General features: G+C 36.3%; 1 protein-coding gene across 5 annotated transcripts; it reads left to right on the top strand.

Moving 5' to 3' along the window:
- Positions 1 to 590: 590 nt before the first annotated feature.
- Positions 591 to 27,438, top strand: LOC112801208 (serine/threonine-protein kinase TOR). 5 transcript variants are annotated; one of them, XM_025843811.3, is made up of 57 exons: positions 591 to 1,038; positions 1,148 to 1,486; positions 1,582 to 1,656; positions 1,840 to 2,012; positions 2,705 to 2,803; positions 3,376 to 3,535; positions 3,666 to 3,809; positions 3,962 to 4,131; positions 4,229 to 4,433; positions 4,572 to 4,766; positions 5,937 to 6,089; positions 6,534 to 6,655; positions 6,791 to 6,890; positions 6,971 to 7,057; positions 7,143 to 7,273; positions 8,277 to 8,379; positions 8,460 to 8,642; positions 8,713 to 8,805; positions 9,912 to 9,947; positions 10,116 to 10,214; positions 10,299 to 10,397; positions 10,497 to 10,659; positions 11,078 to 11,202; positions 11,322 to 11,374; positions 12,154 to 12,277; positions 12,366 to 12,548; positions 13,399 to 13,551; positions 13,627 to 13,779; positions 14,543 to 14,614; positions 14,771 to 14,905; positions 15,007 to 15,068; positions 15,171 to 15,268; positions 15,928 to 16,037; positions 16,110 to 16,283; positions 16,364 to 16,429; positions 17,805 to 17,873; positions 17,969 to 18,079; positions 18,586 to 18,726; positions 18,826 to 18,954; positions 19,056 to 19,221; positions 19,322 to 19,536; positions 20,102 to 20,308; positions 20,724 to 20,837; positions 21,916 to 22,119; positions 22,268 to 22,348; positions 23,560 to 23,634; positions 23,731 to 23,797; positions 23,882 to 24,042; positions 24,155 to 24,328; positions 24,501 to 24,629; positions 24,710 to 24,793; positions 25,398 to 25,459; positions 25,543 to 25,615; positions 25,699 to 25,833; positions 26,170 to 26,343; positions 26,421 to 26,686; positions 27,041 to 27,438. In XM_025843811.3, exons 1-57 carry the CDS (start codon positions 919 to 921, stop codon positions 27,057 to 27,059), a joined length of 7,413 nt encoding a protein of 2,470 aa, XP_025699596.1. In that variant the 5' UTR covers positions 591 to 918; the 3' UTR covers positions 27,060 to 27,438. The 5 variants fall into 5 exon arrangements, 4 of the variants coding, with proteins under 4 accessions (XP_025699596.1, XP_025699595.1, XP_072093199.1 ...); XR_003818544.2 differs by having other exon boundaries at positions 596 to 1,038; positions 6,788 to 6,890; positions 21,916 to 22,127; XM_025843810.3 differs by having other exon boundaries at positions 596 to 1,038; positions 6,788 to 6,890.
- Positions 27,439 to 27,748: the final 310 nt, after the last annotated feature.

Raw genomic sequence — 27,748 nt, 5'->3', positions numbered from 1 at the left:
GTTTCACCAATCGAATAAAATAACACATTTTTCAAAGTTTATGGTATTAAAATGTCAATTCATCATTTAAGAGAGTTTAGGGGTCAATTTGCACAGGACTGCGTTTGTTTTCGAAAACAGAACATGATAAGACATTGAGAATAGGATAGAACAAGATACTGATGTACAGAGACACAAAATTTTGTGTTTTTGTATTTTATTTAGTGATAAACTAGAACAAATTATGAAAACTCAATTTATTCTCATTTTTTCATTCAAAAAATTTGAGATGAAAAATATAATAATAAAAAATATAATTATAAAAAAATTAACAAGAATAATGAAAGAAAAAATAAAAAATAAGTTGTGTTCCTTGTTAGTGTCTCCGTCATGGACACAAAATATACTAATTCAGTGTCTCTAGACATATTATATTTGTTCATGTTTCTTCTGTCAAATACGATTTTGTATTTCTGTGTCCTTGTCTCAGTGTCCTGTCTTTATTTCAGTGTCTTGTCTCTGTCTCAGTGTCCTGTCTCTATAAACAAACGTAGCACTAAAGTTTAGTGTCTAGACTTGTTTATTATTATGTCGGGGCGGAATATTGTAACGGGTCGGACTGGAGTATGTTGGGTGCGTGTGGCGGGTGTGGTGCGTTCTCGAGTCGCTCCAGTTCTCGTCTCCTCATCAACCTCACGCCACCACCAGGGTGAGTTTGGTCACGCTTGGGAGCACCCAGAAACTAGTTAATAAACCTCATCTCGAGGTGCCCCACTCACACTCACACTGTCTTTTCTTTCTATTCTCAGGCATGGCGGGATGCTATGTCTGATTCTCCAATCCATCGTTCCTAAATTTCAATTCAATAATAACACTAATAATTTAATCTGATTTAGTTTAGTTTAGTTAGGGATTAGGAACATCACACCAAAATCAAGGATGGCAATGGCAACACCCTCTCAGTCCCACCGTTACATTGGGCCACCGCCTGTCCCCGGAACCTCCTTCGACTCGCTCAACCGCATCCTTGCAGACCTCTGCACCCGCGGCCACCCCAAGGTTTCTACCTCATACTCTCTCACTGCTTCTGCTTCTGCTCCTCCTCCTCCACTTCAATTTTCACTTTCTTTCACTCTCACTCACTTACTAGTTCATTCTGGTGACGCAGGAGGGTGCTACGCTGGCATTCAAGAAGCATCTGGAGGAGGAAGCACGTGACCTAAGTGGCGAGGCCTTCTCTCGCTTCATGGATCAGCTATACGACAGGATCTCCAGCCTCCTCGAGAGCAGTGACGTGGCTGAGAATTTGGGAGCTCTGAGGGCCATTGACGAGCTCATAGATGTGGCTCTTGGGGAGAACGCTTCCAAGGTCTCCAGATTCTCCAGTTACATGAGGACAGTCTTTGAGGCCAAGCGTGACCCTGAGATTTTGGTTCATGCCAGTAGGGTTCTCGGCCATCTTGCCAGGGCTGGTGGGGCTATGACTGCCGATGAAGTCGAGCGCCAGGTTTCCCTCCCGTCTACTTTCAATCTTACCTTTAGCATTGTAACATGCTCTGTTTGACATGAGTTCTGAGTGCGTTGATTTTTCTTATCTCGTAGGTGAAAATTGCTCTAGACTGGCTTCGAGGGAACAGAGTGGAATATCGGCGATTTGCTGCTGTCCTCATCCTGAAAGTAAGTGCCACTATAGTTGTTATTTTGTCAGAATTGATAGAAGCTTTATTCCCTTTTCCAGTTGAAGAAGATCATTTTAGTTTTTGAAGTTATCGTTTGATTGAGTAAGGCTGATAATTTTTTTGTTCTCTTTAGCAAGTTTGGAATATTTATGCACTATCATTTTCCTTTTGGTCATTGCAGGAAATGGCAGAAAATGCTTCAACCGTGTTCAATGTCCATGTGCCAGAATTTGTTGATGCTATCTGGGTCGCTTTGAGGGATCCAGCGTTGCCTGTTCGTGAGCGGGCAGTGGAGGCATTGCGTGCTTGCCTTCGTGTTATAGAAAAGCGTGAAACACGCTGGCGTGTTCAGTGGTAAGTTCTTACTTTTTTTAGGCTTTATGTTTTTAACATTTGTGAAGATGGTAGTAGGTTTCTTTTTGGTTGCCTTTGGTACTAGTGGATGTATTCCAACTAAATGACATATAATTAGTGAAGCTATGTTTCATGTAAGAGTTAGAGCAATTCGAGGTTGATTGTGTAGAAGTGTGACCGTTCAACTGTCTACCAGCTGAATGAGTTGTTTATCTGAAGGACAGGCGGATTCACACCTATATTACACATCCAACATGGTAGAACACCTGAACTAACTATGGAATAGACTCTGAACTTTTCACTAAAGCAGAAGTATTAACAAATATGGACTGCATTTCATGATCATTGTCTCTACTTGAGGCTGTTGATCTACTGTTGGGCATCCTTGTCAAAGCAAGGAGTGCCCATCAGCATGTACCCATCATGAAACTTGGTTTTACAGTAATATATGGCACCAAATCCAGCATTATTTCATTCAGTTGTTTACTTTCTTTGATATCCTCCATGGTGGTAGTAAAAGTTGATGCCAGAGCAGTGCATTTTGGAGGTTCTAGCTAGAATAAGAGTGTCATCACCTTCCATTCATCTGTGTTTTCTCACATCATGCTTATTTTGATGGTTTTAATCTTCTACTGCATAATATACCCCTGTTAAAGATCAGGTCAGGTTCATTACCTTTTATTTGGTATCAGGTACTATCGAATGTTTGAGGCAACACAAGATGGATTGGGTAGAAATGCCCCAGTGCACAGCATACACGGTTCGCTGCTTGCTGTTGGAGAACTTCTGAGGTTGCTATAAGTTTGAACATTTTGCACTGATCCATGAAAGTTTTGTAATTTTTTCAAGCTAGCATTCTTAACAAATTGTTTACATTTTTAGTGAGCATTTTTCTACGCTTCTTCTAATATTTTCAGATTTTCCTGCATAAATTAAAAGTTCAGAATCATTTTAAGCTTGAAAATTATTTATTAAACACTTTATCCAGTCAACCCAGTATGTTGCTAGTGTTCTGTCCTTTATGAAGCATGCTTGGGGAAAACTATGTTTTAACAGATTCATATACTAAATAAATATGAAAATGGAATGGAGGTTGTAAACTTACGCGGCTTAATGCTGCCACTCTATATGGCAACAGGAAAGTTAAATAACTAATTTATAGAAAGTAAAAATAAAATAGTCAAGTGCCAGTTGTGCCTAATAATATTACTGGAAAAATTCTACATGGACAATACTAAGAGACTGGGTTTGATAATCACATTATCTGCTCGCTACTTTTCTATGTGTTATTATGAAACTCGGGTTGGTTACTAGTTAATCTTATTATTCTGAAATTAGTTTATATGTAATTATTTCTGTGAAGGAATACTGGTGAGTTCATGATGTCCAGATACCGAGAAGTTGCGGAAATTGTTCTCAGATACCTGGAGCACCGAGACCGGCTTGTTCGCCTAAGCATAACTTCATTGCTTCCTCGAATCGCACATTTTCTACGTGATCGTTTCGTTACCAACTATTTAACAGTATGTTAGCTTTTCCCTGTTAGTTGATTGCATTTATTAAACTGGGAGGAAGAGTATTCAGAACGGAGACTTTCAAGTAACTTAATGATATACTTATATGAGTTCCTATGGGAGATGAAATCCCTTGCAGATATGCATGAATCATATTCTTTCCGTGTTGAAAGTACCTCAAGATCGTGATAGTGGGTTCATTGCCCTTGGAGAGATGGCTGGAGCACTTGATGGGGAACTCATTCATTATTTGCCGACAATAACTACCCACTTACGCGAGGCGGTATGTTGCAGAAACTGTTGTTTGATGTCACTATTCATCTTGTTCCATGATGCATTTGCTATTAGGATTCATGCTTGGTTGTATTTTGCTCTATAATACGTGATGAGGAATTGAGGATATCATTTGACAGTATATCCATTCTATTGATGTAGATTGCTCCTCGTAGGAGTAAGCCTTCGCTTGAAGCATTGGCTTGTGTTGGAAGTATTGCGAAAGCAATGGGGCCAACCATGGAACCTCATGTACGTGGGCTTTTGGATATTATGTTTTCTACGGGTCTTTCAACTGTGCTTGTGGAGGCTCTTGAGCAAATATGTGCTAGGTATAGGTTTTGTTTGCAACAAATTTTCCACCTTTTTAGTGATTTTAGTGATTAATTTTTTAAAATGTTTCATTTGTGTTGTTTGTCATTACTTCAGCATTCCATCACTTCTGCCTACCATTCAAGAGCGGTTGCTAGACAGCATATCTATGGTTCTTTCTAAATCCCATTACCATCCTGGGAGGCCTGCAGCTTCCATTGGTAGAGGAACAGTGATGAATGTTCCGCAGCAGGTTTCTGAGCTTAGTGGTCCTGGTCTTATACAGCTTGCTCTGCAAACTCTTGCTCGTTTTAACTTCAAGGTTCTCAAAGCTCATTTTCAATAAATATAATGAACTGTTGTCATGTTCAATAAAGTCCTTATATATTGTTTTGATCATTTTTTTAGAAACATTGGAAAATGGTAGATGTTATAACCCTGTTTATCCTGCTTGATATAGGGTCATGACCTACTTGAATTTGCTAGAGAATCAGTTGTTGTATATTTGGATGATGAGGATGGAGTTACCCGAAAAGATGCTGCTCTTTGTTGTTGCAAATTGGTCGCTAGTTCTTTCTCTGGCGTAGCATGTGCTCATTTTGGTTCTAGCAGGTCAAATCGATCGGGTGGAAAGCGTCGCCGACTTGTGGAAGAGGTTTGGTGTTTACAAATTTTTTAGTTATTTATTTTTTGTATACTTCATATCTTTTGTCTTGTTCACTTTTGACTGTGCATTTCTAATTCTTCCCCCCAATTTTTTGAAACTTTCCTTTTTCTAGAATCCAAGATAAGAAGTCCTTTTTTAATTTAGGAAATAATTAGACTCTTTCAGATAGCATTTTATTGTGTATAATGAGCCAAGGTCAATTCCGTTACAGTGAACTATTTTATGCAAAGTTTAGCAAGGGTTAGACTTTTAAAAGGCGGACTTGTTACGGTGGACTAATTGCAGTCCAGTTATGCAGAAAATCTGGTTGGAATGAATGGTTTGGTTGGAGTTTGAAGAAGTTTCTGCTCTTAGATTTGTTGGAGTTATTGGTCCTTTTTGCTCTTACTAGTAGATACTCCCCCACCCCTCTTTTCTTTGTGATGTGCGCTGTAGGGGAAAAAAAAACAAAGAAAGTTTCCTTGCTGAAGTACCATCTGAAGATTTTATGTCGGCCTCTATTCTTTTTGAGGATGTCCAATTTGGTTTCTGCATAGAAGTTTGTAATTGGGGACTGTAGTTTGACTTGTTTTTGGGTCCTATTATTGAAGCATCATTTTAACTCTCTAATAGTAGGCTAGGCTGAACATGTGACACATGAATTTTTGTAACTCCTGTTTCAAAATCCTTTTAATTGGGCCCCTGATTCCCATAGTTTATAATGGTGCTTTAACAGTAGGGATCTATGTTGAAAATTTTGGGACTATAAGAACTTAATTATGAAGGTAATAAAATATTCGGTTTCAATTGGAAAACCCCAAAATAGAATTTTAATGATTAGTGATTGATTTAGTCCTGACTTGATAATTACTCTGTAGAACTGTCAGATGGTTGACAAGGGAAAAGTAATTTTGTGAAAAATTAATCTAATAATTTTCTTTTTTGAACTATGAAATTTAGACAATTGCACCTTCGTCAGATTTTTCATGTTTCGCGGTTAAATTTTGTCAGGAACATTTTTTAATACAAGTTGCATATGTTTATAATACGGTGCCTATGCTCTAGTCTTTAGTCCTTACTCCTTATGCTATCTTTAGTGAATCTTGGTATTTTAATTGTGTAATGATGCACACTTATATATGATGTGCTTGTCACTAAATGATTTTGGACCTTTTGCAGCTTGTGGAGAAGCTTCTCATTTCTGCTGTTGCAGATGCTGATGTTACTGTTCGCCACTCTATCTTCACTTCTCTCCATGGAGATAGAGGTTTTGATGAGTATTTGGCTCAGGCTGACAATCTGAGTGCAGTATTTGCTGCTTTAAATGATGAGGTCTGACAAAGCTAGATATGTTGTGATTTGCTGTTGTTTATTGGCTGATTCTTATAGAGTAGTTTGCAGGATGTTAAGTTTAGTTGCAACTGTGGTAGCTAGATATCTTGGGGAATCACATTCACATTTATCTTATATAATTCAGAAAAATGTTTTTCACATATTATATCGATAGACAACTTTGATGGTATTATGTACTTGTACTTTTAGTATTTAACTGGTAATTCCAATCTACATGTTTTTTTTTTCCCGACAAATTTTGTTTCAGATTCATTGGAGAAAAATCGACAGATCAGACCTCTAATATCTTCTCTAGACCGAATTATGGCTGTGATTTAAGTGTTGTATAATGCTGTACACTTGCATAGGATTATATTTCCCGTAATTTTTATTGGAGCTTCATTTTGTTGAATACTGTTGATATTTAAGAGTCTATTTCTGCAGGATTTTGACGTTCGGGAGTATGCTATTTCATTGGCTGGAAGGTTATCAGAGAAAAATCCTGCATATGTTCTCCCAGCTCTTCGTCGCCATCTTATACAGTTGTTAACATACTTAGAGCAGAGGTGAATTTGAATTGTTTATAATATTTAGTGGATCATCTTCATGTATTATGTATACCAAGATTCATTATTTTTATTGGATGCATTGGTAACAGAACTATTCTGTTCTATTTCCATTATGTTTTGCCATGTCAGCAGTGCAGATAGTAAATGCAAAGAAGAAAGTGCGAAGTTACTTGGGTGTTTGATAAGGAATTGTGAAAGGCTTATACTTCCATACATTGCTCCAGTGCATAAGGTTTTACTAGTTCTGGTGTTAGAGATACATTCTTATATTAAGTTTATTTTGTAACTTAACGAGTTTTCTCATTATTTCAGGCTCTTGTGGCCAGACTTGTTGATGCTAGTGCGAATAGTGGAATCATTAGTGGAGTCCTTGTGACTGTCGGGGACCTTGCCAGAGTGGTTAGTGAATTAAGTCTTGTAGGGCGTTTATTTGTTATTTTTTAATTTTGGTAAGTAGCAAACTAACTTGGATGGTTCTGTGTAGGGTGGCTTTGCCATGAGGCAATACATTCCTGAACTTATGCCTTTAATAGTGGATGCTTTAGTGGATGGAGCAGCCGTCTCTAAACGGGAAGTGGCTGTTGCTACACTTGGTCAAGTTGTACAAAGCACAGGGTAAAGAACATGTTTGTATTTGTGCCTGTTTAGAAATTTTTTTATAGTTTTCTAAAACAGTTTTAAAATCAGGTTTACTTTAAATTCAACTTCTTTAAAAAAAATAGATGAATCAAAGAACAAAAAACTAATTTGTAACAGTGTTCTCAAAATAGTATCTTAATGGCTAAGAATAAAATCTATTTGAAATGTTTGTTTTTTTTGGAACAACAAGGATAAAGCCCCATCTCAATAGGTGCAGTTAGTTACATGGATCAAATGATGCAATCTGAACTCATCATTTATGCTTAAATCTCTTTTTAATTTTTTTTACAAGTATTCAAAAATTAATAAAACTTGAAACTTGTTTGGCAATATTATTTTAGAACTAGCAAATTGATATAATATGGCTATATTATCTTTTACAAATATTGTTTACATAATGTTCTTTTTTTTCTCTCCTAATTTTTTAACATTGAAAATTTATTGAGGATGATTGTTAAAGAAGTTCTTTGCTAGTATATAAATTATAAAATAATTCAGGATATCTTATCTTCCAACTTCGTGTAATGTTCTCTTTGTTCAAATGATATTTCTTCTTTTATCCCAAAAAAGTGTTTTCTTGTGCATCTTGATGTAATTTATCCAGATGTGTTTTCGTCAACAAAAAATTTGAAATTTAAAACTAGTACCCACGAAAGGGGAGCTTTAGGGCAATGGGCGAGTTGTTTCTGTGTGACCTCAGTTACAGGTTTAAGCCGTGGAATAAGCCACTGATGCATTTATTAGGTTAGACTCTCTACATTGCATCCTTTGGGTGTGACCATTCCTCGGACTTTGTGTTAGTGCATGATGCTTGTATACCGGGATGTTCTTTAAAAACTAGTACCCATGTTCAAATTCTTACATTACCTTTTTTTTTATCGAGATGTACTTATGAATAAAATAGTTTGAAGAGGGCATTGAAGTCTAATGCTCAATTTTTCTATATTAATGTGATCAAATTTGTTTACAATTTTGATAGGTATGTTATAACTCCATATAATGAGTACCCACAGTTACTTGGCTTACTCTTAAAATTACTGAATGGTGAACTGGTGTGGTCCACCAGACGGGAAGTATTGAAGGTAATAGTAAAAACTAAAAAAAATGATATCTTTTGATATAGGCATGCTTTTGTCCTTAAATTGTACTTGGGTTCTTCCAGGTTCTTGGGATTATGGGTGCTCTGGATCCTCATGTGCATAAACGGAATCAGAAAGCCTTGCCAGGGTCTCATGGAGAAGTTACCCGCCCGGCTAGTGATTCAAGTCAGCAGATTCAGTGCATGGATGAATTTCCTGTTGACCTGTGGCCTTCATTTGCTTCATCAGATGATTATTATTCCACGGTAGCACATTAACACAAAACTTCTGTACCTTTATTTTTCACCCAACTTGTGTTGATTTTTATGATTTCAGGTTGCAATTAATTCTCTGATGCGTATATTGAGGGATCCATCTCTTGCTAGTTACCATTTGAAAGTGGTTGGTTCTCTCATGTTCATATTCAAGGTATGCCAGCATGCAACAGGCCTGTGTCTTGTGCTTCCCCCTCTATTATTTTCTGTGTATCCTGTAATTTCTAATTTTCTTGGTTTGTATTCTCCTGGTCTCCTTTTTCTTAGTAAGTTCTTCTATAAAAGTAAACAGGAACAAAGTGTTGTCTTGTTATGATCAGCTCACTTCTGTCCCTGTATCTGATAAATGAATTAATTTGAGGAGATGCACCTGAAACTGAAATACAGAATACAACATTTCTAAAATAGTTGACATAGAATTGCAAAATAAAGAAATAATAATGGGCCATTGTCCTTGTCTGGTTACCATAATTTTTTCTCCTCATAAATGCTATAAAATTTCCTTATTTTATATTAATGCAAGAAAAATTTAATTTAATTCAAATACAATTACACTTTTGATGTTATAAGTATTGCTGAATGATTAAACTGACATAGAACTTGATTCTGCTATATATTTATGCCCTTCATTTTCTACTTACTTTCCTTTCTTTTTTAGAGAGGGAGGGGGGGGGGGGGGAGGAATTTTATTGGAGCAGGAGAGACCCCCTTTTTGCTTATCCTTTTTATTCTACACTCTATTTTTTGAATCACTTCATATTTTGTAAATTTTTTAGTTTGCATGTATCTTTAGTATTTCTATATCTCTCCTATGAAATTCATGTCCTGAACCAAGTGGTTGATTAATTGAAAGAACACACCAAGTTGATGGCAAGTCTTACCAGGATGGTTAATTTCAACTGAGTGTTGCATAGTTTGCTATCCTCTTTGTGGAATCCTCCTGCTAGAATTTCTTGATATAGCAGATTTTGTGAAGGAAGTGTTGTTAAATACAAGAGTTTTAACCTCAGAGCATGGATTTTTTTATTGGGCTGATGTAGTTGTGTTACTAATATTTGATTTATGAAATACACTGTAAAAGAATATTATTTAAGCAACCAAGTATTTTGATTTTGGTATCTTGATAGAATTTTTGTAACTGAAGTGATATTGAAGTGTCCTCTTTCACCACTTGGATGTTAAATTGCATTTATGCTTCCATGCATCTACATTATTGATACTCATTGCTGGTATGATTGTTTTTGTTGTTTGTGAGGTCAGTCAATGGGTCTTGGCTGTGTTCCGTACTTGCCAAAGGTTAGTTCTCCATCTTACATCTTTGCCCAGCCATACTTTTTCTTATGGTTTTTTAGTCCATGTTTATTGTTATTGTTGTATTTGGCTTGGTGCCATAGTACTTGTCTATGGCATTTAAATTCATTTTGTGACCTAAAACTTTGGGCTTTGTCCCTTGCTTTATTGTAGGTTTTGCCTGATCTCTTTCATACTGTTCGTACATGTGAAGATAGTCTAAAAGACTTCATTACATGGAAGCTTGGAACTCTTGTTTCTATTGTGCGCCAGGTACATATATATGTGTGTGTGCGTGCGTAATCAAATTGATCATTGTTTTCTTTTCTGCTCACATGTTTGGTTCTGAATTTGCAGCACATTCGTAAATATTTGCAAGATTTGCTTTCTCTAATATCTGAACTGTGGTCATCATTCACACTTCCAGCCCCAGCGCGTCCAGCTCTTGGATATCCTGTTAGTAGTGCTGCTTTTCCAATTTATGTAGATTATCCTAGAGATTTTCTCTTGTGGTTTTTCATTTTTTTTGTTTGATTATTTGCTTGAATGTCACAGGTTCTTCACTTGGTGGAACAGCTTTGCTTGGCTCTCAATGATGAATTTAGAACATATCTTCCAGTTATTCTGCCAGGTTGCATTCAGGTTATTAGTGATGCAGAACGGTGTAATGACTACACATATGTGCTTGATATTCTCCACACTCTTGAAGTGTTTGGTGGTTAGTAGTCTTTACATAGTATATTGTTCCCTTTTTTGTTTTTGGAAAATTTTTACTCGTGCTAAATCACACAGGATTCCTTCAACTTGTGTCATTTGTCATTGCAACTTACAACTTGTTATTTATTCTTGAACCAGTCAACCCAACATTTATGATTGTGTATAACTGTATATCATACCCCATATTGCTACTATTCCTTTTGAATGGTTATTTGAATTTGAAATGCAAATTTTCTTGGAAATAACATGAAATTCAGCAGAAAGAAAAGCGTGAGGTTCGCTACTAGTAAAAATAGGTTTTATGCCTTTGATTTCATGAGTTCTATATCAGATTTACTGTACAAAAGGAATTTATAACATATGTGATTGTCTTGGCCAGAAAATGGTTAACCATGACGACCTTATTCTTGATAATTTAGGCACCTTAGATGAACACATGCATCTACTTCTTCCTGCTCTTATACGCTTGTTTAAAGTGGATGCCTCCGTAGACATAAGACGTGCCGCAATCAAAACTTTGACAAGATTGATCCCTCGTGTGCAGGTTGGTTTATGAGGATCCATACGCATATATTTATAGTGGGCTTGTTTATACTGATATAACATGACACTTTTATTTTTTCTTTTTGGTTATTCTATTGGTTTTTCTCCCTTTATCTGCAGGTCACGGGTCATATATCCTCTCTTGTGCATCACCTGAAACTAGTATTGGATGGGTGAGTATGCAAATTCTAGAATTTCATATTGTAGTGGAACCCATTGTCCTTTCCCCTTTGTTTGACATAATAGTTAATAATTAAAGGTAACACTTAAGGAGATCTTTGTTTTAAATGTGAACAATGATCATAAGGAGCTTTAAATTGTAAGGTGTGTATAATTAATTTGCAAATCCATTGCATCCTTACACAGAAGTTCATTCAGAATTATTATTGGAAATTTGGAATTTTGTTGCCATTCCTCTCCCACTATTTGATCTTAGGATTTTAACAGTGTCGAAAATTATTCCTAGAAGATTGCTACTTTGCTACAACCCTTGGCTCTTTTTCTAGCAAAGGGGTTATAGTGCACTATGAGGAGATAATAATTGTACTAAATACTTTCTGAAGTATGAAGTAATTGTAAGTCAGAATTTTGGTTTGTTATTGAGGAATTTGGGATTTGTTATCTATAATTAGAGTTTAAGGGCCTGTTTGGTTCTGTTCTCATATTTTGTTTTCTAGATTTTGTGAAGGAAATCGTGAAAACATGATACGAAAACTGGAAATGATTTTATCTTTTTTACTGTTTTTAGTATTTGCTTTACAAACATTTGAAAACAGAAAACATGGAGATGAAAGCAGAAATTAAAAACAGAAATTAAAAGTCTGTTGACCTCCCATAAATTTTATATCTCTTAGTAGCTCAGTTTTCTCCATTTTTAGTTCATATAATCTTTTAGACATTCATGTTAGTTATCTGGTCTGGTAGTTCTTACAGTTTTGCTTCAAATTGACAGAAAGAATGATGAGCTCCGGAAGGATGCCGTAGATGCACTTTGTTGTCTGGCTCATGCCCTTGGCGAGGATTTTACAATTTTTATTCCATCAATACACAAACTTCTGCTGAAATATCGCCTGCGGGTCTGAGTTTTTCCAATTCTGTGTGGATTTTTATGTCACATTAACATATCTTTCCCTTGAAATTTTGTTAAGTAATATATTACTGCAGCACAAGGAATTTGAGGAAATTGAAGGGCGTCTACAGAAACGTGAACCACTTATCCTTGGGACCACAACTTCTCAAAGACTGAGCCGAAGGCTTCCTGTTGAGGTTGTTAGTGATCCTTTAGATGATGTGGAGATCGATCCTTATGAAGATGGATCTGATGCCCATAAACTCAAAGGCCATCAGGTATCCTCTTGTGATGAGTCGAAATATGTTGGCTTTTTTTAAAACATGTCTACTACAAATTGGAAACCCGAGGGTTAACCACTGAAGATGAAAATCTTAAGGCTTCTGTTGTTGCTGTATTGATTAAGTACTGGTTGTAGAGATAAACAATTGGCAGAGGGGTTCCCTTTTTTTCCTTTTATATATTTATATTTTCGTGTGTTTTTTTTTTTTTTTTTTTTTTGGGGGGGGGGGGGGAGAGCAAGTGACAGGAAGATAGGATTTACAGAAGAAGCAGTGAAGTCTGAGTACTGAATGAAAACTTTAAACTGGGAAAGGAAAGTATAAGTGCAAGTTGGTATAATTGAAGTAATGCTGAGGCAGGGGGAAAAATGGAAGTAAAGGAGAAAGGCAAATATTTTAAGATTGCATTTGTAAGATGTTTAGTTGGGTTAAGTCTTGTTCAGGTTTTATATATTGCACCTGAAAGCAGACAATAGTTTTCCTTAGTTACATTTATGTATTGCATATGAAACCAAGACAATAGTTTTTCTTAATGTTACATCTGATACCACCCTATTAACAACACTTAATTATAACTGATTTAACATGAGATTATTCATTTGGGATCAATTGGTTTGTATAATCTATGAACCTTCCAATAAATAATTTGTTGATTGTCTTAATCTTGTCATTACACATTGTGCTAGTGGAATCCCTACACACACATTAGATGGGAACTTCTACTATAAAGATTGGTGTATTGGGACTCTTGAACTTGAATTTGGATATATGACATAGGAATCCACTTCATAGGTATCTAGGTTTTGTGATGTTCATTTTTAGAGTTTAAGCAAATTTCTCCATACAGGTTAATGATGGCCGATTGCGGACAGCTGGGGAGGCTTCCCAGAGAAGCACTAAAGAGGACTGGGCAGAATGGATGAGGCATTTTAGCATTCAACTTCTAAAGGAATCTCCTTCTCCAGCCTTACGAACCTGTGCTAGGCTGGCACAATTGCAGGTATAATTGCCTGTTGATATTGTTCATTGTGGAATTAGTGTCCCCTATCCAATATTCACTTCTTGCCTTTGACAGCCTTTTGTTGGACGAGAACTGTTTGCAGCTGGATTTGTCAGCTGTTGGGCACATCTGAATGAGACCAGCCAGAAACAGTTGGTTCGAAATCTAGAGATGGCCTTTTCTTCACCAAATATTCCTCCGGAAATCTTGGCTACACTTCTTAACCTGGTATGTCTTTTGTCTTGTTAACTCTATAGAATCTGTGAGAGGAAACTATGATATCTTTATATTTGCTTCCTAAAGATTATTGAATAGTAACAGCATCTTAGAAAGGGTCATGGGTGAGACTTTAGTTGATAATATGTAGATCAGTGGATATAATGTAGTAGGACAGTGAGGAATTTAGATAATTGTGATGGAAATCTATTCTTGTTTTTAAGCTGTGTTGCAAACCTTATAATGTACCCCCTCTTTTTCCCACTAATATTTTTGGATTTCTGAGAAAAATACATTCTATCATCATTTATTTCTACTGTCTTTTTTTTTTTTTTTTGAACATATACTTTTGCTTGAAGAAGGCTGAAGTGATGTACTTATAAATGTTAATTTTTATTTCCCAAATAGGACTATAATGGTAAAATGGTGTGGCTCCATAGAGAAATTTACTGCTGTAGGCTCATTAAATGGATTTTAAACTGAAGAATGAATTGCCTCTTGAATTCCGTCAGCCAAATTACCAATCATACTATTTTCCTTGTTCAAAATAAATACAATTTGATGTTTTTAGTAGTTTTGTTCATGAGAGATCCCTTATCACTTGAATTTTCAGAGACTTTACTGTTGTGTTGGAAATTTTGTATAGCATGCTTGACTTTTGTTGAAGTTTAGTTTTAGACACTGTTCATATTTTAATATTAACGATACATAGTTTGAAGATTTGGTGAGGTGAATCTTTTGCATTTTGCTCCTGTTGAACTTTATGCTCTTGCAGGCTGAGTTCATGGAACATGATGAGAAGCCTCTTCCTATAGACATTCGGCTACTTGGTGCTCTTGCTGAGAAGGTCTCCTCTCTTTCCCTTTATGTCTTTGGGTGTGTGTATTACGTCTCCACTGTTCAACACATTTTGCTCTTTTAACAACTTTTAACGACGTTTTATTGGATAATTTTCCCAGATTTCTATGAACTTTTTTCATGCTGTTATTTTCCTATGTTGCAGTGTCGTGCATTTGCTAAAGCCCTACACTATAAAGAAATGGAATTTGAAGGAGCACGTTCTAAGAAGATGGATGCCAATCCTGTTGCAGTAGTTGAAGCTCTTATACATATCAACAATCAATTACACCAACATGAGGTTAGTTTGAATTGATATGATTTCTCATCGAGTTTATAATTTGGCTGCTGCCCTCTATGTTGACTTTCTTCCCGTCCATTTCAATTTAACATATATTGTAGGCTGCAGTTGGTATATTGACATATGCACAACAGAATCTGGATTTTCAACTTAAGGAGTCATGGTAACTTTTGCTTTTTATCTATATCATTGATCTTGGTTTATTGAGCTTGTATTTCTGACAAACTCTTCAGGACATTGAAGTCTTATAGTATGTATTGTGTAGGTATGAGAAACTGCAGCGATGGGATGATGCCCTCAAGGCTTATACTGCAAAGGCCACTCAAGCAACAAGTCCACATGTTATATTGGATGCTACTTTAGGTCTGTAATGAACTATTGATGCATTTAACATCCTTTATTAGTCCCTTATTTTGAATTATTTGAATTCGCGTCTATATTGCCCTAGTTTGGCATGGCTGTGTTACACTATAGGTGTATCTATATTATGCTGAACTAAATTTCAAAAATTCAAAACTCAAAATAATATCAAGACAAAAGAATTATGCAACTGTTGTATGTACAAAGTCTGGTTTGGATGCTTTAAAGATTGATGTTTCTGCTATATGGGCCAGCTACCAAGGTAAAAGAATTAATCAACAATTAAAAATAATAAAATACAAAGCTTGATGCAATGCACACAAGTTTCCACATTTTTGTCTCTGACAGTGAGGTATAGCTAATGATGTTGTGCCACTGCTTCCTGGTTAGTGAAACAATCTTATCCTATGTAAAGGGTGATGCCCATGTTGGCCATGAGATGAATACAAATATTGGCAATTTATAGATGATGCCCCAAGCAGAAGTGGCTTGATTGGCCTCAACAGTTTCTTGTTCATTCTCCAGTTTTTCCTTCTCAGTATACACTAAATATTGATAACATTTTCTTGCAATTGTACGTTTAAATTTGTTACTAGCTTAGCTTTTCACGTTGGAACTTCTTTTCCATCTTGGAAAATGTGTGATTGGAGCTGGCTTTGCAGGTAGGATGAGATGCCTTGCTGCATTGGCTCGATGGGAAGAATTGAATAACCTATGTAAAGAATACTGGACCCCAGCTGAGCCAGCTGCTCGCCTTGAAATGGCATCAATGGTTGGTTTCATAGCCTTTCCTTCCGTGTAAGATTTTTTCACCTGCCTGTGCTTATGCTGATTGTTATGTTAGGCTGCAAGTGCTGCTTGGAACATGGGAGAATGGGATCAAATGGCAGAATATGTATCTCGATTAGATGATGGTGACGAAACAAAACTGCGGGGCCTGGGGAATACTGCTTCCAATGGTGATGGAAGTAGCAGCGGTACTTTTTTCAGGGCTGTTCTTTTAGTTCATAGAGGAAAGGTATTTGTTTACTTGGGGTATCTGACCTTTCTTACCATTTTCTGTAGTTTGCTTATGTTGTGATCTAATTCTATTGGCAGTATGATGAAGCACGTGAATATGTTGAAAGAGCTAGAAAATGTCTGGCAACAGAGCTTGCTGCTCTGGTTAGTATGCTTCATAAACTTTCCTTATTTGGTTTTGTCCTTCAGCATTGGTTAACTTGAATTTCACTAATATTTAGTTGGTTACATAGTGTTTGTGAGTTATCATTGGCACTACAATCACTCTCCAGATACTAATTGATCAGTGTCACTCTGGAAACAGGGTGGGGAAGTTTTAAAGTACTTTTTCATGCTGTACTTGTGTTGTACTATATTCTATTTCTGGTAATGGTCATGTTGAATGAAAGATAAACACGAAAAGTGTGTTTATATTTGTTTTTTGAACAATCAAAGGATGTGTGTGCTGGGCCGGCATTCACAAGAAGTTCTCATACCATGTTTAAGTTGTTTTCGCAAGCTCTATTATTAATTTGATCTCAGGTTGGGGATGCATTAGATGACTTGAAATCTTGAATGTCACAGTGTTCATAAAAACGATACTAGATCTTTCTAAGCAATTGTGAATTGTGTTTTGCTGAGTTGATCTTTCACTTAATGGTCATAAGCTTTCTACAATTTGACTTTCATGGTTGAATCTTGTGCTGATTATGATCATTATTTGAGTAATATTGCTTTATGCACTGATTCCCATCAAATGTTGGTTGATAAGCTTTTTATACATACTAGCTTTGGACTATTTTTATTGCCTAGTGCAATAACCTTGTACTGTCCACGTATTATATGATGCAATTCTTTGGGAAAACCATTGAATAAGGGATACTCTTTCAACCTAGCCTTTCCTCCTCTTTATCATCTATCTTCTTTGCATAATTCTCTTATTCAGTTATTAAGCCCTTTTGCATTACACAAGGTTTCTCTTTCTCTTGGGACTTCCACTTCTTTCGTAACCTTTATGATATGGAATCCGCTGAACTTTTGATTCTCTTAGGTCTCCATAATTTTTCTGTCTCCTAACCCTGACAAAGATATGTCCTTAACCCTAGACCAATTTCTTTTGACAAGGTTTGGTCGGTTTGATAGCATAATGAACACACCTTCAATGACTGATTTTCCAACAAGCATGTTTTATGGGATAGAATTGAATGCCTTGGATCCAGTTGGTGTAACACTCATGATCTTTATAGGGGACTTTCCCTCTCAGACATGTTAGAGATTGGAAAGCTATGCTTTATAGATAAAATCTTTTGGTTTTTGTTTTGTTTTTGTATCGGGGATCCCTTATCCCCCAATTTGTACGGTCCTTCTCCTCACCTTAACCCTGTAGTTGTGTGTGAAGAAATTTTCTGTTCTTCAGTTTTAAGGTTTAATTCAATTTTTCGGTTTCCGATTTGTTCAATTTTCAGTTTTTTTGGTTCAGTTCGTCAGTTTTGTTCGGTTTTGAATACTCCTAAATTGTATTATTTTATTTCATTTTCAGGTTTTGGAGAGCTATGAACGTGCATATAGCAACATGGTTCGGGTTCAACAACTATCGGAACTGGAAGAGGTTTGTTCTAATATGTCCAGAATTCTTGCCTTCAGTTACTACCCGTTATTTGATGTTATAATTGTAGCGTAACATGGTAATGCTTTTCTCGACAGGTTATTGATTACCGCACACTTCCTATAGCAGACAGGGTTGCTGAGGAGCGACGGGCTCTTATTCGCAATATGTGGACTCAGCGTATACAAGGAGCTAAAAGTAATGTTGAGGTAAACAGATTTTCCTAAAAGCAAATATGCTTAAACATAAGAATTTTAGGGATTCTTGCAATTAAACAGTCTTCTGACTGTATGCATGGAGTTCATCACTATTTCTTTGAAAATGAATGGAATTAGAGATAAGTAGTGTCACAACCCTTGTTGCTACATGAGGCCATAACTGCGGTTATAAATTTGAATTGTAAGTCAACCAATAAGACAAACTTTTAAATATTGAGACCTAATTGAAAATTAAGTGAAATATAAGACTTCTAGAGTAATTAAACCTTTACTATTCAATGCTATGAGTGGGTTACTTCAGAGTTTTTGTTCTGTCTCAAGATGTGGGTATCTAAATTTTTGTTATGTACATCATTTGTTTATGGGTTTATTGGGATTAAATGAGCTCATGCGGCCAGAATTTTATCTAGGTAACATTGTTTAAAGTTGGGCCTTGATTCCCTTCCCTGTTTGTGATCTATTTTTTCCCTTTAATTTTCTGATACTTGTGTGTGCAGGTCTGGCAGGCACTTTTGGCTATTAGAGCACTTGTGCTGCCTCCTGTGGAAGATGTTGAAACTTGGCTTAAATTTGCTTCACTTTGCAGAAAAAGTGGTCGAATTAGCCAAGCAAGATCGACTTTAGTAAAGCTTTTGCAGGTTTGGGTTGTTACCTGCTTTGAAAAAGTTTCTGTTTTGTGCCATTTCTCATTACCCTGTACCTGACAGTCATCTACTCCCCTACCTTCTTTTCCTCAGTATGACCCCGAAATATCTGCCGAAAATGTACGATACCATGGCCATCCTCAAGTAATGTTGGCATACTTGAAGTACCAGTGGTCACTTGGGGAGGATTCAAAGCGCAGGGAAGCATTTATTAGGCTGCAGGTAAAATATCTACAAGTGGTATTTGATTTTATGTTGAACACTTACTGGAGTTCAAATATTTAACACCAATGATATGCATGCCTGCTTTACTTTTGGCCTAGAATTTGGCTATGGAGCTCTCAAGTGCGCTGAGCATCCAACCTGTTTCATCTTCGGGCTTCACTAGTGGTTTAAGTCCGACTGTTCCCCTCCTTGCTCGTGTTTACCTAATACTTGGATCCTGGCAGTGGTCGCTTTCTCCTGGGCTGGATGATGATTCCATAACAGGTTCTTAGATGTCATAGTTTGAACATTAAAGATACAACTATAATACTATATTGATCTTTTCCATTTTTTTTCTTTTACTTTTCTCCCCTTTTATGTTTAGATATACTTGGTGCATTTGAAAAAGCCACTCATCATGCAAATAAATGGGGCAAAGCTTGGCATAAATGGGCACTTTTCAATACAGCAGTGATGTCTCATTACACTTTACGAGGTTTTCCAGATTTCGCCGCTCGGTATGTTGTTGCAGCTGTCACTGGATACTTCCATTCGATAGCATGTGCAGCAAATGCTAAAGGTGTTGATGACAGTTTACAGGTAAGATACAATTTCTTATAGTATGATCCAAAACGTGTTTCCATCAATTTTGATTTTGCAGTATAATGACAATAACGTAATTTTTTGCTGGTACTATTAGATGTCATGACCCAAGCACTAATCATCTTAGAATTAATTAGTGGATTTAAAGGATGAGAAAATCTCGTGGTTATTTGATAGTATCATAATTTTAGTTCCACCTTTACATGTTTGTCTACAAATTTCTTAGTGATTCCATTATTCCTACTATTATCTTCTGTTGTTACCACGGCATTGTGTTTTGACCATTTTTATCTTCCGTTGTATTCAATGGTGCTGTAATCTCTAGGATTCAAATTGGCGTCTCTAAACAATCTGCTGGGGCCTCGTGCTCATGCTGGTTTCTATTCTGTGTTCCTAATTTTTCCACATAATATTTATTATGAACAAGCGACGCGACAATTTACTATTGTGCTTCCTTGGATTTTGGCCTGCTTCACAGATTGCCTTCCACAATTAGCTTCTGGCATATTACATTTCACCTTATTCAATCATTTGATTTATAAAACTTTGCTGTCGGTGGCAGGATATCCTTCGCCTTCTGACACTATGGTTTAACCATGGAGCCACGGCAGAAGTTCAAATGGCCCTGACGAGAGGATTCTCTCTAGTTAATATCAATACTTGGCTAGTCGTTCTTCCTCAAATAATTGCCAGGATACATTCTAACAATCATGCTGTGAGAGAGTTGATACAATCACTTTTGGTTCGGATTGGGCAAAATCACCCTCAGGTATGTGGCTTGAGCATGGGGCCGTGCCCACACAGTTATTTACAATTGTTAGTTGCACCCTTTAAGTGTTTGATTGCTGTTTCACACATGGAAGCTGCGAAGTGTTGTTTTTTGGAATTTTCACTTATTGTTGCTGCCTCGAAATGAATGAATTTATTGAAAATTGAGTACAATTTTTCAACCTTCCTATTTGGTTTTAACCTTGGTGGTTTTTTCTTTTTCTTTTATTGAAGCATCCTATTTAACAAATGACAATTTATTCTTGAGGGAAAAACCAGAGTGTTATGTGTAGAGTGTTATGTGTTAAGCTTATTTAATGTTTCATGTTGTATTGTTGCCCACGTCAACTTATAATGCTTTGGATGCCAAATTTGTTATTAACTGATCAGCTGTTTGCATTTGATTTGTTCTGTAGGCTCTCATGTATCCATTGCTTGTGGCCTGTAAATCAATAAGCAACTTACGTAAAGCAGCAGCACAAGAAGTTGTTGACAAAGTTCGGCAGCATAGTGGTGTACTTGTAGATCAGGTTTGCATGTTTGATACAATGATCTATCTGTTGTTAGTCCCTACCTTGGAAATGACGATAGAGTACTTTTGAAAATAACGCCTGCTCATAAATACTTGTTATAGTCATTTGGTCTGGTGCTTTGGATACAAACTAGGATTACTTGGGGAATTGGGTAGTTTGTTTTCATCCTATAAAGGAAGGAAGCTTGGGTCTTGGCAATATTGTGTCCAAGAATGTTGCTTCAGTACCAAAAATGGTGCTTTCCTTTAGAATCTCACTCTCTATAGCATCAAGTTATCAAAAGTAAAGATGGTATGGATAAGAATGGCAAGAATACTAGTTCTGCTAACCATGCTACTCATTTTAGCCCTAGGAAGTTCATTTCTCAAGGTTACACTATTTTGAAATCTATTATTTCCTTTACGGTAGGTGATGGGATCTCATTTTAACTTTTGGGAAGACCATTGGATAGTAGATACCTCTTTTAACTTAGCCTTATCTCGTCTGTATCATCTATCTTCCTTGCACAATATCCTTATTCGCTCCTTTTGCACTTCATAGGGTTCTTCTTACTCCTAGGGCCACATCTTTTGTAACCTAAATGATAGGGAATCCTCTAAAATTTTGATTCTTAGGCCTCCTTGATTTTTCTCTCTTAAAAGCTAGTTATTAAGGGGGAAGAACTACTCTCCTTAAATACATCATCAAGCATCCATACTACCCAATGTGGCACTTTGGGCACCCCATAATACCCAAGTCCCTAACATCCGCTTCCAGTTTTCAATCATCCAACACAACCCCTTGCCATCTAGACAAACCCATTAGGGATAGGATTAGATGCCTAGCATCTATTTGGTGTAAAGCTCGACTCAGAAAGATTGGAAAGCTAGGCTTTATAGCATCTATTTGTAATATTCTTCTCATTTTAACAAAATTCTTCTTTTATATATATATACGTATGATCAATGCTGTTTAAATAGACATACAAGTTTAGATAACATCTTCTATTCATCTCTTACTATTTTACTTTCTTAACGCTTACTGTTTATTGTGTAGAACTCGTGCAGTTTTAACCTTAAGTGGGTTTTATTTGCAGGCACAACTTGTATCCAAAGAACTTATCAGGGTTGCTATTCTTTGGCATGAGTTGTGGCATGAAGCACTGGAAGAAGCTAGCCGATTGTATTTTGGTGAACATAACATCGAAGGGATGCTAAAGGTTTTGGAACCATTACATGAAATGCTTGAAAAAGGAGCAATGGAAAACAATGTTACCTTAAAGGAGAGAATATTTATTGAGGTCATACGGTGATTTTCCATTTTGTTCTTTATCCATATCATTATCATAAATGTTGGCATAGCTTCACTAAAACCATATTATATTTCCACAGGGTTATCACTTTAAAGTTTTTATTTTAAATCCTTCAGTGCTTTCTTTTTATTGTCAGGCCTATCGACAGGAATTATTAGAGGCTTATGAATGCTGTGTGAATTATAAGAGAACTGGGAAAGATGCTGAGCTTACTCAGGTATGACATTTGGAATTGAAAATGTTACTTGTTATGAATGAAGGTCCTGGATATTGGATGCTATAATATTTTGGCACAGACATTGTTCTAAATCTTATCCCTATTCATGGTAGAAAACTTCTCTCCCGGTCTCCACAAAGGGGGAACCCTAGATAAGTTCAACCAAAATATCATGATCCCACTAGATCTCTTACAGCTAAAAGGATACACATAATGCAGCACTTTGTCACATCCATTAAATTTCGGCAACCTTATTCCTATTGAAGCCTGTGAAGTTTAGCTCAATTTATCCTGGAAAGAGTGATTTGCAGACTAATCAACATGGACAGTGAGTGCTGAGTAGGATAAGAATTTTTGACAAATATATACAATAGTACTAAGCACAGCTGCAAGAAGGATTCAGAGTTTCTGACTTTATCTGATGCGGAGTTAAAATTGGAAGGACAACATTAATTTACCTATAGATCTTTATGATAAGATTACTACTGCATGAAGAATTTGGACTGTGGTGGGATTGGGTTAGAAATTGGAAGTAGGGGTTACATGTCTGGAGAAGCTAGAGCCTAGACCTGCTATGTGACAACAGAAAATAGTTGAGCAGAAAAAAAATGCTAATCTTTTTTATAATATCCATGTTTCTGAAGTATTGAAGTACCAAGAAATATTGCAATCCTGAGTAGCATACAAATGCTGGGATTCAAATAATTAAATTAAAAAATCTATTAATTGTTTGCTATGTTGTTTGATCCATTGTTGTCTGTACATTCTATTCTCTATTGGCAATGACATAAAATTTACTCCCTTTGTTTCATGATAACTTCCCCAAAACCAAAATGTCAAAAACAGACATCAAATGAAACAAAAAAATGTCTTAGTAATTTTAGAAAATTATATGGATAGATAGAATTATCCCTATGAAAAAAACACTTTATTTATCCGTTATTTAATACATGTATTCTCTTTCTAAAAGCTACATTTTTAGTATTGACAAAAATGGAAAAAGAAATAAATGCTACCTAGATATTGTAAATGGAACAAATATTTTGAAACCTTCAAAAATGCAAATGGAACAATTATTTTGAAATGGAGGGGAGAATTAAATATATGGGAAGGAAATATATATGAAAGAGATAATAGTTGCAGTCTGCTTCTGCCTTTTTTCCTTCCTGTGAATTTACTTTCCCCCTCTTTCCTGATTATTTCTTCATTAGGCATGGGACATCTATTATCACGTATTCAGAAAGATAGATAAACAACTTCAAAGCCTTACAACATTAGACTTGGAGGTAAGAGTAATGCTTAATCGTTGATTCTCTTTTTTAATTATTATTAGCATTATTTTTTGATAGTTATGCCCCCGTACTTTTGTGCATGTTTTCTAGGCTGTTTCTCCTGAATTACTAGAATGTCGCAATTTGGAGCTTGCTGTTCCTGGGACATATCGTGCTGGTAAATTAGTTTTTTCTTTCCATCTTCCAGCATTAAATTATTTTGTACATTAAGCATATCAGGATGCCTACATCTTTATTTCAGATGCACCTGTTGTTACAATTGCATCATTTGCGCGCCAGCTTGTTGTCATAACTTCTAAGCAACGACCAAGAAAGTTGACAATTCATGGAAGTGATGGTGAAGATTATACCTTCTTATTGAAGGGACATGAGGATTTACGCCAGGATGAAAGAGTCATGCAGGTATCTTTTCTCTTCTGGTTATGAGCATGGTTCTTGTATAGTGGCACCTGGTCAATTTCTCTAGATTATTTCTTGCTTCCTACTTGATAAGAACTTTGTTGTTCTTTGACAGCTTTTTGGTTTGGTGAATACTCTGCTTGAGAATTCTCCAAAGACAGCAGAGAAAGATCTGTCTATTGAGCGATATGCTGTGATTCCTTTATCACCAAACAGTGGTTTAATTGAATGGGTCCCAAATTGTGACACCTTGCATCATCTCATTCGAGAATACAGGGATACCAGAAAGGTGTGGTCAGAATGCCCTTGGTGGTTTCTTCTATCTGTTGCTCCCATTCTCTCTCTTGTTTTCACTTAGTTTTGGATAAACCAGGTTTTAATAAAGTAGTTATTTCTTCACTTGTAGCTATGGTAGTTTCCAATTTATATTTTCTTGAATTTCTGTGTACTCTCTTTTGTAGATTACCTTGAATCAGGAACACAAATACATGCTCAGTTTTGCACCTGATTACGATCATTTGCCACTAATAGCTAAAGTGGAGGTGTTTGAATATGCTTTGAACAATACTGAAGGAAATGACCTGGCAAGGGTATGTGATGCTTTATAGATGTGTTATATGGTCTTCTATGACATACTCATTTGAGTTTTGCAATGTTCCTATTCCCCTAGGTGCTTTGGTTGAAGAGCCGTACATCTGAAGTGTGGCTGGAGAGGAGGACAAATTACACTAGGAGCTTGGCAGTTATGAGCATGGTGTGTGATTAATATGCATGAGTGGAACTTGTGATCATGTCTGTCTGCCTTATAAGTACTTGTATCATAATGAAATTTCAATATACACTGTACAGATTTGACTGGAGAATTTGTGCTTTTAAGCTTTTTTTTTTTTTTAATGATGAGAGAAGTGCTTTTTTTTGTGGTGGTGGTTTGGGGGGGGGGGGGGGGGTGTTATTCAATAAGGATTTTATTTTATTTTGAAAGCATTTGTTAGTCCTGTTGATTAGCTGAACTTAACCAGTTGGAATAGATGCAAGTAAAAATTCTTCCCATCACTTTATGTCCTTCCCAGGCTTCCCAGTTTTAAACTGGCTCATAACCACTATTATGAACCTTTAGTAGTGCAAATTGATCCATTTTCTTTTGTCAATAAGACTAAGCTGTAAATCTAACATGCTATGCTATTTATTTTTTTTATCAACTCTTAATTAGTTGTGAGCTTTTGTCATTTGTTTTTATTAGATATAGCATATTGTTTTGTGGTTTAGTTATTTCCATCTCTAAGATTTACCGTCTGTAATTAAAATTTCCCAGTTGTTCTCATTGTTTTCTGGGCCAAACTAAGGGTTTTTTTGGTCAGGTTGGTTACCTTCTTGGCTTAGGCGATCGCCACCCCAGCAATCTTATGTTGCATCGGTTTAGGTAATCTGTGATTAAGAAAGTTAGTTAGATTGACATGATTAGTAAAAAATTTTCATGTATCTCATGTTTATGATATTCTGCAGTGGGAAGATTTTACACATAGATTTTGGAGATTGCTTTGAAGCTTCAATGAACCGTGAGAAGTTCCCAGAGAAGGTGGATTCAAGAACAACTTATGAACTGTGGATCATAGGGACTGTGGATTTTTTCCTCCCTTAACTTTTTAAATTTATGTGCAGGTTCCTTTTCGTTTGACAAGGATGCTTGTGAAAGCCATGGAAGTCAGCGGTATTGAGGGAAACTTCCGCTCAACTTGTGAAAATGTGATGCAAGTTTTGCGAACAAATAAGGATAGTGTTATGGCCATGATGGAGGTATGGATACTTGGATGAGCAATTACTTGTATCTTCACAACTTATTTTTAAAAAAATTAAAACATATTTGACGACTTGGGCGATGGTACTTGGTAAGTACTGGTTCAAGCTGCCACGTTCTGGAGTACAAGTGTTGGCATCTTTTATGCTTATGTGGGTTTTACTGTTCTAGGTTGTTAATTTACTAACATAATATAGTAAAATTTGTTTGGATGGAAAACATAAGGAAATTTGTGGAGCATTCATGTGTTGGCCCATAGTGATGAGTGATCAATTAAGGCTTTGAGTTTTACGTGAAAGATCATAAAGTTGATGATTTGCTCTTCCTGCATTCAGGCCTTTGTACACGATCCTCTCATAAATTGGCGTCTTTTCAACTTCAATGAAGTTCCACAAATGTCCATGCTTACAAGCAATCATGTGCCTCCTGTTGTAAATGCTGAAGAATCTGCCCCAACTAGAGAGCTTGCCCATCCTCAGCGTGGTGCACGGGAAAGGGAACTTCTTCAGGTAACTTAAGACTCCGCAAAGATTTATTTTGTTGCTTCTTGATTAATGTTGCTTATTACATGTACGTACACTTATAGGCTGTTAATCAACTTGGAGATGCCAATGAGGTTCTGAATGAGCGTGCTGTGGTTGTGATGGCTCGCATGAGCAATAAGCTTACAGGACGCGATTTTTCAACCAGTTCAGCGGTATTGAACAGCTCTCTTCAACATGCCATGGAACATAGCAGCTTAATTTCAGGGGACACACGTGAAGTAGATCATGCTTTATCCGTGAAATTGCAAGTTCAAAAGTTAATTGTGCAGGCTACCTCACATGAAAATTTGTGCCAAAATTATGTTGGGTATGATCTCTGACTCCTTTAATTTTCACTGTATAAATATACTACTAATACAAGGCAAACTTTTAATGTGTCCGAAATTTAGCAACCGCTATGGTGTATGGGCCAGTTATGAGAAATTTAAGAATGAGTGCTCCTCTTCAATCGTAAATTTGGATCGCCGTTGGGTTGTGATCAATTGGCTGCACATTCATTTTCCTCTCCTTTATCATTATTATTATTATTATTAGTTCTAGATAGGAGAAAAATATTTTTAACCTGTTGGTGATGTGATAATGTAAGTTCATAATGAAATAATTTTGATGGTTTCAGTGAATAGTAGCTTATAAATTTTAATGTTTTTCTCAATGTTTTCAGGTGGTGCCCTTTCTGGTGAATCTCATGGGAGCAGTAAATATTGTATATAACCTGTATATAGTGAAGACTCCCCGTGGATATTGCGAGATCCGGTTCCTCCCTCGTATTTATGTATGATATACACAGCAACTTGTTCAGTCCCTGTACTAGTTGGACCCCGTTTCGACCGGGTCTCTGTAAATATTTTTTGGAACTACGGGATTGTAGTCATGGTCATTTTTTAACATTATGTTGGCTGTTGGGCTTCTTATTCTTAGATGAAAACATCAAACCACGAACAATGGATAAACAGCAATTATTCGCTTTATAGCTCTGTTACGGTATGATTGTAAATAAGATGAACCAAAGACTACATTAACGTGAAATATAGAACTTTCTACAGAGGATTAGGAAGCTTAGTTCTGCTAGCCCAGGTCTGTTTTCTTTGTTTTGAAAATTAAATATATGGTTTGTTTGTCATAGCATGCAACTGCACACATGCGAAATAGGGTTTGCGATCGTACTTCTGCAACTACGGTGTATGAATGCATTTGTTTCTTGGAGCACAGTACTTGCATTTTTATGTTAATATGTTATATAGTAGGACAGTTCTGCTGCGTCCAAATTTGTTCTTTTCCTTGCGCTTTAATGTAAATTTAGGTGAATACTTGAGTTGATGCGGTGGAATATATTGTGGCGGGTTGATAAAGATTAGATTATATTCGCAAG

This window comes from Arachis hypogaea, chromosome 5 (genome assembly GCF_003086295.3).
Source record: "Arachis hypogaea cultivar Tifrunner chromosome 5, arahy.Tifrunner.gnm2.J5K5, whole genome shotgun sequence".
Lineage (NCBI taxonomy): Eukaryota > Viridiplantae > Streptophyta > Magnoliopsida > Fabales > Fabaceae > Arachis > Arachis hypogaea.
Note: the sequence above shows the minus strand (reverse complement) of the source record. Positions and strands in the feature narration are given on the sequence as shown.